The sequence below is a fragment of the Serpula lacrymans genome (assembly GCF_000218685.1).
Source record: "Serpula lacrymans var. lacrymans S7.9 unplaced genomic scaffold SERLAscaffold_7, whole genome shotgun sequence".
NCBI lineage: Eukaryota > Fungi > Basidiomycota > Agaricomycetes > Boletales > Serpulaceae > Serpula > Serpula lacrymans.
This window is the reverse complement of record NW_006763296.1, coordinates 1,026,316-1,037,558: the sequence shown is the minus strand read 5'-3', so window position 1 is coordinate 1,037,558 and position 11,243 is coordinate 1,026,316. Positions and strand designations below refer to the sequence as shown.

The 11,243-nt window shown below is 47.7% G+C and overlaps 6 protein-coding genes across 6 annotated transcripts; 3 read left to right on the top strand and 3 right to left on the bottom strand.

Moving 5' to 3' along the window:
• Positions 1-353: 353 nt before the first annotated feature.
• On the bottom strand, positions 354-781 carry SERLADRAFT_467986 (uncharacterized protein; the record flags this gene model as incomplete). Its single annotated transcript, XM_007318485.1, has 2 exons — positions 354-552; positions 619-781. The coding sequence occupies 2 exons, from the start codon at positions 737-739 to the stop codon at positions 518-520; spliced, it is 156 nt and encodes a 51-aa protein (XP_007318547.1).
• Positions 782-1,196: 415 nt separating this feature from the next.
• On the bottom strand, positions 1,197-2,417 carry SERLADRAFT_349321 (uncharacterized protein; the record flags this gene model as incomplete). The annotated part of the gene is made up of 4 exons (XM_007318484.1): positions 1,197-1,217; positions 1,274-1,402; positions 1,577-2,295; positions 2,351-2,417. 4 exons carry the CDS (start codon positions 2,415-2,417, stop codon positions 1,197-1,199), a joined length of 936 nt encoding a protein of 311 aa, XP_007318546.1.
• A 521-nt stretch (positions 2,418-2,938) lies between these two features.
• SERLADRAFT_467983 (uncharacterized protein) lies at positions 2,939-3,262 on the top strand (the record flags this gene model as incomplete). Its single annotated transcript, XM_007318483.1, has 2 exons — positions 2,939-3,023; positions 3,078-3,262. Coding segments are annotated over 2 exons (252 nt in total), but the record flags the coding sequence as incomplete, so codon positions are not given.
• Positions 3,263-5,077: 1,815 nt separating this feature from the next.
• SERLADRAFT_467980 (uncharacterized protein) lies at positions 5,078-6,481 on the top strand (the record flags this gene model as incomplete). Its single annotated transcript, XM_007318482.1, has 1 exon — positions 5,078-6,481. One exon carries the CDS (start codon positions 5,165-5,167, stop codon positions 6,317-6,319), a length of 1,155 nt encoding a protein of 384 aa, XP_007318544.1.
• A 192-nt stretch (positions 6,482-6,673) lies between these two features.
• Positions 6,674-7,631, bottom strand: SERLADRAFT_467977 (uncharacterized protein; the record flags this gene model as incomplete). Its single annotated transcript, XM_007318481.1, has 1 exon — positions 6,674-7,631. The coding sequence occupies one exon, from the start codon at positions 7,629-7,631 to the stop codon at positions 6,813-6,815; it is 819 nt and encodes a 272-aa protein (XP_007318543.1).
• A 1,667-nt stretch (positions 7,632-9,298) lies between these two features.
• Positions 9,299-11,126, top strand: SERLADRAFT_467971 (uncharacterized protein; the record flags this gene model as incomplete). The annotated part of the gene is made up of 4 exons (XM_007318480.1): positions 9,299-9,485; positions 9,540-9,652; positions 9,717-10,544; positions 10,603-11,126. The coding sequence occupies 4 exons, from the start codon at positions 9,386-9,388 to the stop codon at positions 10,642-10,644; spliced, it is 1,083 nt and encodes a 360-aa protein (XP_007318542.1).
• Positions 11,127-11,243: the final 117 nt, after the last annotated feature.

Genomic DNA, 11,243 nt, shown 5'->3' with positions numbered 1-11,243 from the left:
GTATTAATGGCGAATGCAACGTGCGATAGAGCCCCAATGTGCAAGAGGTCAGAAATTGAACTGAATCACAAAGAGAGCATTCGTGTCGATCGAACAACCCACAGCCCGCCTCACGTTGGTGAGATTGAGCCACCTGTTTGATCGGCACCAGTGAAGGAAACTATCAGTGGCTGCTGATAACGATGTTAGATTGCATTTGGCTAAGGAACAGGCTGCCACATTGTGAATATATCCTTGCCAGGTTGAACCTTTGGACCTATCCGTCAAACATCATTCAGCAATATAGTTTAGGAAGATTTACAACACGAGGTCACGTTCACAGGGTGTTCTTCCTTGACAGACAACTTGAATTGTGATGACAACGTTTCGGTGGCTTGATTATCTCGGGCTGTCTGGGCCAACTTACCCCTACCTTGGAACTACCTCACCAAAAGGCATGTCGGAAAGTGCTGGGTGGCAACTGCAGCTTCTAGCAGTGTGAAAGTTGTGAACCTTGATGCAGAGATCAGCCAGAAGTTCATACCCTCAAAAGCTCCAGTCTCCCGCGGATTTCTATGCATTTGCAAAGTAAATTTTTTTTTAGCAAAAGCGTGTAAAGACAGTGCGTTCGTGCCTCACCATGCCATTTTTGCCCTTCACCAGCTGTGTTTCCTTGTGCAGACATGCTATGTAGAGTGTTTCCATTGGGAGTTCTACGGCCCGAGAAAAAGGGTCCTAGTGACAGTGAACAAGGATCCATACCCCGATGTAGAGTCAGAATAAGCTAGCATACAGTGCATAGAGTAGCCAGATGTCCCAACGATGAGTATCGATTGGTCTTCAAGAGAGTAGGGATGATGGGAATTGAACAACTTGAACTTGGGGTAGTAACGAGAACGGTAACGTCATGCATGCCGGCATAACGACACAAAAAAAGCCACGACGTCGATCCTTACCCCACACTAGTCGTAATTGTGAATATTTTCTGCGAGTGGTTTCTACACCAGTCCTCAGATAATGTCCTCTTACATGAATTCCAAGTAAAAAACAATGGCCAGTTAAATGCGGCAGACTGAGGGCTTACAAGCAAAATACACAAGAAGGTTCATGACCAAACTATTCCCTTGCCTGATCATTATATTTGGTGAACGTGACATGCTTTTGAATAGACTACAGGAAATATGAGTCGTGCATTCCGTAAAGGCGATCATCATTAACTAATCGAAAAGACCGAAGCCCTGCAAAAGATTACAGTTAGACGCTGAGGGGAGACCAGTCAAGATGAAGTACTAACCATGTCGTCGTCAGATTCTTCCTTCTCCTCCTCCTTAGCCTCCTCGGCTTCGGCGGCAGCGGGAGCAGCCTCAGCAACAACGGGGGCAGCAACAGCGAATGCTTCGGGGTTCTCGAGGTATTCCTTGGCCTATAAAATATATTGGTCAGTATGGATTGTTCTTATATCAAAAATCCAAATGACATGAATGAATCAGTAAAATGAGTTTAAAAAAACTTTTGCATCCTTTAGATGTCAGCATTTTCAGTGTGTATAAAAACATCATCTATCTCGCCCCCAAAAAGATAAAATAAAGTGTCTGACCTTCTCCGCTCCCTCAAAGGAATAGTCAGTGACCAAAGCAATAGCGATGAGGTTCTTGTAAGAGTTGACAAGGGAGTGAGTGACGGAAGCGATAGTCGGGTAGTTGAGCGCCAAAGAGATGGCAGCAATGGATTTGATACCGGACAAGAAACGGTCAATGAGATCCTTCTCCTCAATGTCAAGGACATCGGGAGAGAAAGCGTTGCCCTGGTCAAAGATCTGAACCACCGTCATACCGTAGGTGAACGGAGAGATGTTCAACATGTTAAGAAGGGTAGCCTCGGATGAACCGACACGGGTACCGGCGTGGACGACCTGAACATCGGAGACGATTTCAATGGTACCACGAGCAATCTTGGTGGGGATACCGAGAGCCTGGAAGAAAGAGGTCTTTCCGGGTTCCATACCGGTGTTACCAGCAGGGACGAAGACGTCCTTAGGGGCGAAAGCACCAGCACGGGCGGGCGCAGCGACCTTGTTGGCAATGATGATTTCACGGATTTCCTTAAGATCACTGCTGGTGAAGACGAATCCAATGTTACCCCTGACGTGAGGAAGGAGACGCTCGAATTGGGGGAATTCGGAAAGGATTGAGCGCAGGGCACGGCGAACCATGGTGTTCTTGCCCATCAGGACAACACCCTTTCCACGGAGAGCGACACGAATCTGATGCATCTGGTTGGAACCGACATTGTCGACATTGACCAAGAAGATGGAAGCTAATTACAGTTATCAGCAAATGTAGGCAAATTGGCACAAAATGAAGTGACATACGGTACTTCGTGATGAGTTCACGGAGCTTTACGAAATAGACCTCCTTTTGCGCACGAGTGGCACCCATTTTAGTGTTTAGATATTAGCTAGGGCAACTTTCAGTGATTGCTCCCCTTCCATTCGTGATATGTATACTAACATTATCAGGTGAAGTTTTGCGTAAAGAGATGCCTCCCGATTGACCTCTAATTAAAAACCAGATGAACAACATATAACGGACTGAAAACACATTACATACCTGGTGGTGCCAATGGATTTTTCAAGGCGACTAACTGAGGATATGTGGACTCGGTAACTTTTCTGAAAGTTTGGTGAGGCCTGCATCTCGGAGTTTGCCGTGCAGTTCATAAACAAGGTTTGGGAATATAGCCAAGCCGTTTTACGCCGAAATCCAGAAGTGGAACTCCGACCGCGAGCTCATCGTGGGCCGCGACGCCAGCGAACCTTTCTCTTCCCCAACAACAGCTTCCATCTTTTCTGTGGTGGAGAGAGACACCCATTGCACTGCAGGCAATTGGGCATATCCTGTGTTTTAGTGTGGAAGTTTGGCGTGTATTTCGACGTCGGTGTGGTGACGCGCAGTGATTCTGAATCCATGCAATGGAATGTTGCGATGGTGTCAGTCGACCGTCCGAGAATTGGGCGGATACGGCGGCATTCTACAAGACATTCGGTGAGTTATATATGATACTGTGCCGTGAATAATATCAGCTGAATACCTTGCTAGGCCACTATCAACATATAGCGCACCAAAGTCCAACGCAACTCGTAGGAAAGGACGTGTCTGCCCAGTATATGACACTCATGACAATGCCTCCTCGTTGTCAGGCGTGGTACACACTCGAACGGACCCCTGTGGTGTAACACTATCAGACGCTCGCATTCCAACAGTCATAGGGCAGGAGGAAGTGCTGAGACGACCCTTGCCTTTGCTTCGCTCGCCTCGCACCAATCTTGAGGACCGGATTGACATGGGAAATGCTGCAAACACCAATCACACATGTTCGCCACAATGGCGGGAGCCTACGCCGATCAATCCTGAGGAATATCTAACTAGAACAAGCAGCACTATTGAGGTCCAGACTCTGTGCGTTTTTCCCGAGAAGCCTCACGATAATAGCAAGGCTATAGATCTTCTTTACGCATTTCTTTCTCCTAATAACATGACCTCATGCCACCCAGAGAAGCACTCTGCTAACACCCTACGGTCTCTTTATATGTCGGCAAAAGCCAGGAATCAACTTGGTCAACTCGATTCTGGCAGACTTAGCTCTCTAATTAGCCTCTTTGGGTCTTTATCGCTTCACCCTTTCAGGCATTGTATCTATACGAATCCTTTCGCATCTCATTTTAAAGAACATACTATCTCCCGGAGCTACTGGTCCTTTGTTGTCTTGATTACAAAAGATAAGGAAAGGTTGGGTCAGACCTTGAGTCACTCGGATCGTTACTGGATCATGCGTGCTGAACTAGCTAACGTGGTACGGTATTTAGCGGTCGAGTTTTCTGAATGTAAGCAATTTACATGGTCAGTATCTGAATTCAAGGCTGAACTATGACTTAGCCAAGGCCGCAAACCTATCAAGTGCAATATATCGCGCGCGTATTCAGTACCGCCATATATGTCAGCATACTGCTGATCCTGAAGTTCATGTTCCGTATTTTGAGGCCCTACTATCCATCGAAGGTCCCGGATTTCTGGATGCCGCCGTTTATAGGTTGTGTAGTGCCCTACGGAGGCATGACGAGTGGCATCCCAGGCTACTTGGAGTGCTTTGGCGGATACTTCTCCAGTTCAATGGCAATATGTCAACCATATCTCGCGAACTAGTGCTGTCTACGTTTTCGCATCGCGTTTCAAATTTGTCTCTCAGGGGGGAACGTGCTATATCAACGAAATGCTACACCGCTCAGGGGAGCCCACCGGGGCCCTATCATCATGATGCCCTCAGTGTCAACGAAATTGCCCGCAGTATCGTGACTGTTCTTGCTTCATCGACATCGCCTTCAGACCATCTAGCACAATACGCAACTACTCTTCTGCGCAGCATTTTCGTGCCCGCCAACTCGTTAGGTAGGCGGTGGAGTAGCATCATGTTACTTGCATTATATAATGGCCGCCCTGCTCTGATCAGCCAAGCAACCATGCAGCAGGAGACAATGCCTATTCCTTGTCTTGCTACCGTCACGTGGGAAGCCGTGTTTAGTCTTGCAACGATGAGAAAGGTGTTTGGGGGCATGGATTTGACCTCGGTTGACCAGTCTACTCTGAAGGACATGATTCAAGGAACTCTGCGCGCCTCATGGGAGAATTGGTCTGCCTGCGCTCAAAGGGAGGCCGAACATCCCCTGGCTGCACGCTCGATTGTCTCCTCTTTCTTCTACTTGTCTGGTGTAATAGGTGATATGTCACTCAAGGATGCATGTCATGCCTATAGTACTTCGTCAAAGCTTTGGTGCGACGACGACGACGGTCTTACCAGATTGCAAATTCTGTCCATGGCAGCGGAGTTTCTCATTGCTTCTCTTCCCAGTCACGTTGATCAGTGCAGGATGGCCCTTACAGACCTGAAAGACACCCTCCCTGATACTCGATGGCTACCGGCGGTCACTTCCATTGCGATCGATAATCTTGTACGCCGAGATCCGAGACTTGCTTACGCTCTTTATGCTGCTGCTAGACGTGATGGTATTGAAATCGCCGTCGAACCAACCATCTCCCTCGGAGTGGCACTCGCGAAGGTTGGGGCATATCAAGACGCGATACCGTTTCTCCATAACTGTCAATTGTCTGGCGAGCAAAGGCAAGAGCTTATGTCCAACGTCCTGAGGCACATGGCTCAGTATCAATCCGCAAATTTTGAACCCGAGTCTCTCTCTACATTGGGTGATGCCTTACGCGATACATACTCCTCGTCTCTACCACCTCGAACTGTTCGTTGGTGTCTTGAGCACATCCTTGTTCATATTTTGAAGTCGGTGCATGCTGGCAAAGCCATATCGGTCATCAAAGCAATTACCCGGACTTCACCATCATACTTTAAGCCATCATTCTTTTTGCGATGCTCTCATGTTTTTCTCAGGCATAAACAGTATCGTTATGCTGTTCAGTTGCTTGAGCTCGTCGGCAGGCTCTACCCGCGTTATAGCACGATGTTTCGCTGTGTTGTTCATGAACTTACGAGGAGTGGGGCTACTTCTCTTGTTCCACGAGCTTGTCTTGCAGTGCCCGGTTCGTTGGGAAAGCACAGATATCACTTTACGGCCCGAACAGTCGCCATACGGGCACATATGCCAATCCGTATACTGTCCTTGAAGGCCTCATCGATGCTGGATAGGGACCCCTCAGATATCTCCACCATTCGACTTGCGATGCACTTATTGATTCGTGCTGGCAGGATTCTGGCGACGAAGAAGCTTTTTGCCCGTGTAGCGGATAAATTGGATGCAGATACCCGCACATCCCTCTGCAATATATACCTTCATGGTGTTGTGATACAACCTTTACCCCGCAATGGTAGGAAGATGCGCAAGGTTCTTGCATCTTTGAACTACCTTGTGGACCACTATTCCTTCACCCCTGATCGCGTAACCGTCAACATCCTCCTTAAAGCGGTCATGCGATGGCGCACCATGTTTGACAACAAGAAGTTACGAGCTCTCTTTGATCATATGATTCGGAGTGGATATCCCGCGGGGGAGCATGTTTCCTCTGGACGGTTGCCCTTTGGTACGCCGCTGTCCCGCGCGCCCCAGGAGATGCAGCTGCCCAAACTTCCGCCGTATATATCTTTCGAACGGCATGCCCGTCCGCTGTACATGATGTTCATCAAGGCATTCTACTTTCGAAATGACGTGCAAGCTGCACGCACGGTTATAGATATCCTCAAAGGGGAGAAACATGCCGTTGCAATGCGGAACATGGAACAAGGGCCTCCACACGACGTGACTGATGATGTACATAGTTGATTATCGTCGTGCGGTCATTCCGATAATTGTAGCCACGTAGTGCATGATATCTTCCTCGATGCTTAATACATACGCACCCTGTGTGTTATAGACACTTTTCAGTTACTGAATTAGATGGGATGTAAATGTATATGCTTTCTGACCAACCCGTCAGACTGAATGCAACCCACTCTGATGATGCTATTATCACATTAGACACTCCCACCGAGGCCTGGCCGTCCCAAATATTTCGCTTTGTTTTTTGAATGACATCATGCGTCGTTTGACTGCATATGTGGAATATGAATCAGGAAAGGACAAATATTCAGTTCTGTAGAAACTGCTTTCTCAACATATCACCTATTCCAAAAACAACATCAAAATTCAAAACAAAACCTACAGCTGGCGATACAAGTACAACAACCGGGAATTTATCATATTGTACACGCAAGACATTTCTTTGGAAAGTAACTTAGCGGCGAAAACTTCGTAAGACACAGAGAAATCTGAACAGTTACAGTTTGTCATAGAAGCGGCCTCCATAGAATCCATGTTTATCGCGCTGTTTCTTTTCTTCCGCCTGTCGTTTCTGTTCTTCTTCCTGTCGTTTCTGCTCCTCCTCCCGTTGTCTCTGCGCTTGCTCTTCCTGGGCTTCCTGGCGCTGTAACGCCTCAATGAACGAGCCTCGAGACCTTTGCCAATCTACAGCAAATACCATAAAGACCCTGCTCTGTTGCACTTCTCTAGTCACATCCTGCCCATCTGCACGAGTCTGGTAGTCCATATAACGTCTATAAGGCGCGCCAGGCGAATTGCATACGACCACATGCCCTGTACCATTGGCACGCGTATACGCCACTCCCACTCGGCGTGGCCATTGACGCCAGGTGACGTATGATTCTGGTATCCCATCTCTGGGGGGTGGTAGCACATTTTGCCGCAAGTTGGGGCGCATAACGAGAGGATTACGAGGATTGAGGGGATTAGGTGGGTGAGAGGGAGAAAACCTGACAACGCAGAACCGTATCCCTAGACGTTCAATAGCGGTGACGGCAGCTTCAAGCGTGACACCAGGACTCCCTGGGACTGGACGGATGCCAATACGGTCACAGAGATCGCGAGCATTAGTGTGAAGGAGATAGGCCAGGGTGACAAAAACACAGTTGTTAAGGAGGCGTTCTGGGTTGTAGGGAGAGTTGATGGCCCGGGGCGGATCGGCCTCGAGGAGGGCTAGAATCTGAGAAGAACGCTCTGCTGTCCATGTTCGAACAGCAGCTGAAGACTCCGTGGCTGGAGGATTAGTGACACAATCTTCAGCAGCCTCCCAATCCATCTGTGTATCGTTCGCTGACATCGTAATGGTATCTGTACACGATCGTGTAGATGTGAATATGTTTGGAACAAGCTATCTCAGTAGTCGTAGATTCCGATGTAAGCAACGAACTATTTGTGAGGTTGGTCGGATGGTGTGAGCACTCATCAAGCAGGCACCAGTGCTTGTAATCCTCACCAAGAGAGGCCCGTGTAACTTGATACAGTATTGAACAGAGATCTACAGCTATCCAGAAGATCTGTTGTTATCAAAATCGATCTAAAACACAGGTCAGTCAAGCAGTAAGGAGACAACAAAAAGGTGCATATGCTGATGAGGATAAGAGTATACGTTGGAATGAGACAACTCACAGATAGCCTCGTTATAATGTCGATTGCCGATGTTTTCCGGTGAGTAATTGAATAGTAACCTCTCAGCTGTGATGGTTGGGAGAGAGGATGAATACGAACGGTTCCATACCATTATATACCAGTTGATTATGTCTCTAGTCCTCTTGAATTCGTGTTTTTGGCATGAACGATTGCAAGGCATTGGGTTTACGCAAACTATTGATAATAAACAAAACCAATTAGATTATATAGTTACAGAGCCCTTGTTAATAGTTGCCCACCACGCTTTTTACGAAACGACTTTACCATATGCTGATACTTGGTTGGTTACTGGATCGTGGACTCGGAAGCACCGGGCCAGCTTTTATACTTTGGCGACTGAGCGAGTTGACCTGAGCTGTGTGTAGAGTACAGGCACTGTATTATTACCACATTTCTGTCAGAAAGTGGGGTTTTCTTGTTCGACGAGATAGAATGGCCACGATGTTCAAGTTGGCTGCAAAAGATGATGTTTCTGAGGATAGGCCGCGGTGTCTGAAAAGGAGAGTGGCCAGCCACACTTCCGAATCTAGAAATGCTTAGATAATACAAATGCTGCCACTTGTATCCTCGACATTTCCTTGAGCGCTCTCCACATTCCTGAATGGCTTCCCTGCAACAAGGTTCTGGTAACAGCACGAGCTCAACATCCTCTGGAGCGGACATGTCGTCTATCAGAGCAACAAAAGTATCTATTTTGTCAATAGTATCTAACTCAGAGCTAATAGCCGTTTCAACAGCGAAAACTCGACGACGCCATCCAAAGCTTGGACGATGCAGTCGGGTCATCGTCGTTTCCTCAGCTCAACGAAAGGCCGACTCCAGCGAAGAAACAAATATTGTCCCGTTCTCTCTATTCTACACTTGCTAAGTACGGGATAAAACCGAAAGAAACAAATCCATTATCCGAGTCAGTCGGCTTCAACTATCTCCACTATCCATGTGTCGCGTATCTTCTGAACAGTCGTTCTTCTATTTCCATTATGAATATTCAGAGGTTCTCCGTACAAGACAGACTTATCCAAGACCGCACCTCATCTCGCTGCAATACTTGCACGCACTGCCTCACGCTCTCGCAAAATACTTCCGTTCAAAACGCCCCAGCACCCGCTTGTGCATGCGCCGTCAAGGAGTTCGATATCGGATTACAGACCATCTTCAACTCAGTCCTTTCTCTCCCGTTTGGGTACTTATAAACTAGCGACGTACGCCAACAAACCTCCTGCAATTGATGCTGTGGCTGCGTCCAAGTGCGGATGGGTAAATGACGGGAAAGATAGGCTGTCATGCGGTATTTGCGGTGTCTCGTGGGTTGTTACCGGGAGAGACGGTATGGTCAAGGATGCTGGTAAGAAGGTAGGTCTAGGTCCGAGTATACTAAACTAAATGCACCCTTCTCCAGCAAATTCGTTGATTGAGAAACAACGCACTTCGCTAGTGCAGATGCACAAAGATGGGTGTCCATGGAAAACTCGACAGTGCGATGGTATGTCTTTCAGTCCTGATCATAAGCTGTTTTCCAGTGCTAATTCTCTAGTAGCTTCAATATACCGCATTCCTCTACAATCACCATTGGCAATGGCTCGAGATATGAAGTTAAATGCTTTAACTTTGGAACCCGTGTTGCAAGGCGTGCAAGTAAGACATCCTTTGGTACGTACGTTATGTCAAAATTACGTATTCCACGTTCTAATGTTTGAATGTGCAACCCTTCAAGTCTAACGCGCAACTGAAGACTCTGCGATCCATAATTGCGACTGTACCTATTACACCAGCCTTTTCGGAGGAAGGGTCTTCACCTATGCAAGTGGACGGTGATCCAGATGCTTCAGTTTTTACAGACGAGCCGTCAGATTCGACGCTGTTGACATCTCTATTTGGTTGGGCATTAGCACCGCCTTCTCCTGAACGACTGCGAACGACGTCCCTATCTAGAGCAAATACAAATGTCCCCTCTAAGGCTTCGACACCGTCATTGTCTCGTGCTAACTCTGTCGCTCGTATCTCTGAAAGAGAGGCGACGCCAGTATCTTCACCTATGATACCTCGTACTAGCTCTTTCCGTTCTCCAGTCAACAACCAGAGGGATTCTTCTCTCTTACACTGTTCTCTGTGCCAAAGGCGGATTGGGCTATGGGCGTTTGCTCCTCCACCTCCGCAGAATGGTTCTACAGCCGAGGACCACGAAACTCCACCACCCGCGCCTAAGCCTCAAAGGCAATTTGATATTTTGAAAGAACATCGATCGTATTGTCCCTATGTCGTTCGTTCCACTGTTGTTCCCTCGCTACCACTTCAGCCAGGTGCAACTTCACATACGAACATGTCACCTCAAGCACAGTTGAAGGGTTTGGAAGGAGAAATCGAGGGATGGAGAGCAGTGGTAGCTGTTGTGTCGAGGCATGGCTTAGGTCAGAGACAGCGAATGGCTTTGTCAAGAACTATGTCTGGGCTATCAAATGAAGTGTCAGACGGAAGTGAACAGGAAGGGCGGACCGATCTAGAGGGGGTGGAGGCCATGGTCGCAGGAGTGAAAAGTCGCGGGGTGGGTGGCAATTTTCAAGTTTTACTGTGCAACTCCTAACTGTCAATATTCTATCCAGGGCAGAGACTTGTTGAGATATGTCAAAGGACTTCTTGGTTAGATCACGACGCAATACTGTATTCTTCATATGATGCTGCGCATTTGTAAAATCAATCTCACGCAACGCTTCCTTCCTCGGAGTGTCGGTTTTCAACGTTTATACTCATGGATAGCACTTTTCTATGGAGGACAGCCTCTCATTGGTGGATAAGCAGGTGTCAATTGCAAGCACTACGTTTAGGTTGGAAAGTTGTGCAAAGGTCGGGAAGAATGCCAGTGCGTTCATAAAGGAGGAACGCTGTTCATTCGACGGGAATTGCGCTGTTCCCCGTGACATTCTTCGCCTCGCTTCACGTACCGGTGAGCTGGTGATTGAGGCACCTATGTCCATCAGAGATTGGCTGTTGGGCGAAGGGTGGAAAGCGAGAAGCAAGGATTGGTTCTGAGATGCGTGCTCAGCAGTGCCTTTGAATCTGATACGGTCTACGTAAGTGGAAGCACCCCTTGTTCTGTCGACTATTCCTTGGTTGTCGATCGAGCTTTCTACGATGATGATCCAAGCTTGTGATATCGTGAGGTCTCCACCACAGACATTTGGAGTAACTGTAGCTACATAGGGCATGTTGTAAATAAGCAGGTGGCGCCAGTCTATAAGGAGCT